This window comes from Babylonia areolata, chromosome 4, assembly GCF_041734735.1.
Source record: "Babylonia areolata isolate BAREFJ2019XMU chromosome 4, ASM4173473v1, whole genome shotgun sequence".
NCBI classification, from domain to species: domain Eukaryota; kingdom Metazoa; phylum Mollusca; class Gastropoda; order Neogastropoda; family Buccinidae; genus Babylonia; species Babylonia areolata.
This window is the reverse complement of record NC_134879.1, coordinates 5374503-5375091: the sequence shown is the minus strand read 5'-3', so window position 1 is coordinate 5375091 and position 589 is coordinate 5374503. Positions and strand designations below refer to the sequence as shown.

The 589-nt window shown below is 44.3% G+C and overlaps 1 protein-coding gene across 1 annotated transcript in view; it reads left to right on the top strand.

Moving 5' to 3' along the window:
* Positions 1-373: 373 nt before the first annotated feature.
* Positions 374-589, top strand: part of LOC143281543 (gephyrin-like) — a 145549-nt gene continuing 145333 nt past the window's right edge. The window contains exon 1 of the mRNA XM_076586763.1: positions 374-454. Within this exon, the coding sequence (XP_076442878.1) occupies positions 397-454 (58 nt within the window). The 5' untranslated portion in view covers positions 374-396. The remainder of the gene's footprint in view (positions 455-589) is intronic.

The following is a 589-nucleotide window of genomic DNA, read 5'->3' as shown; positions in this document are numbered from 1 at the left end:
CGAGAGCGGGATTCGAATCCAGACCCCCACGGACTATCCGCAGCTGAGCCGGCGTCTTAACCATTTTGCCACCTTCTTCCTTGGCACAACAACTGATCTCCCTCTCTCTCTCTCTCTCTGTTTGTCTCATCATTTCCCTTATATTTGTTTGTTTGTTGTTTTTTTTTTAATAATTCAAAATAATTCCGTGTTCCATTTCAGAGACCCAACACCCAAAAGCATATATCACCACACCATGACAAATCGGTACACGCATTGGTCAAATGAGAGTACCCAGTATCATCTAGAACCAGAACGGGTAGACCTTTTCTGTCGATCCAGCAGCAACACACGGCGTGTTGTCGAAAGGGAAGCAACTCAGGAAACCGCACAACAACAAGGTGGCTCAGCTTCAACATGGCATCGACAGAGCAGACGACATCAGGCCATGCAATTCGAACAGGCGTTCTCACAGGTTTGGAAGTGAACAAGAATACTTTTATGACTTGCACTTTCACCACATTTGTCTGTCTGCCTGATTTTTTATTTATTTATTTATATCAAAGCCCGAACACCATTCCTGGTTATGTGCCTAAAAAACAAGTGCCGT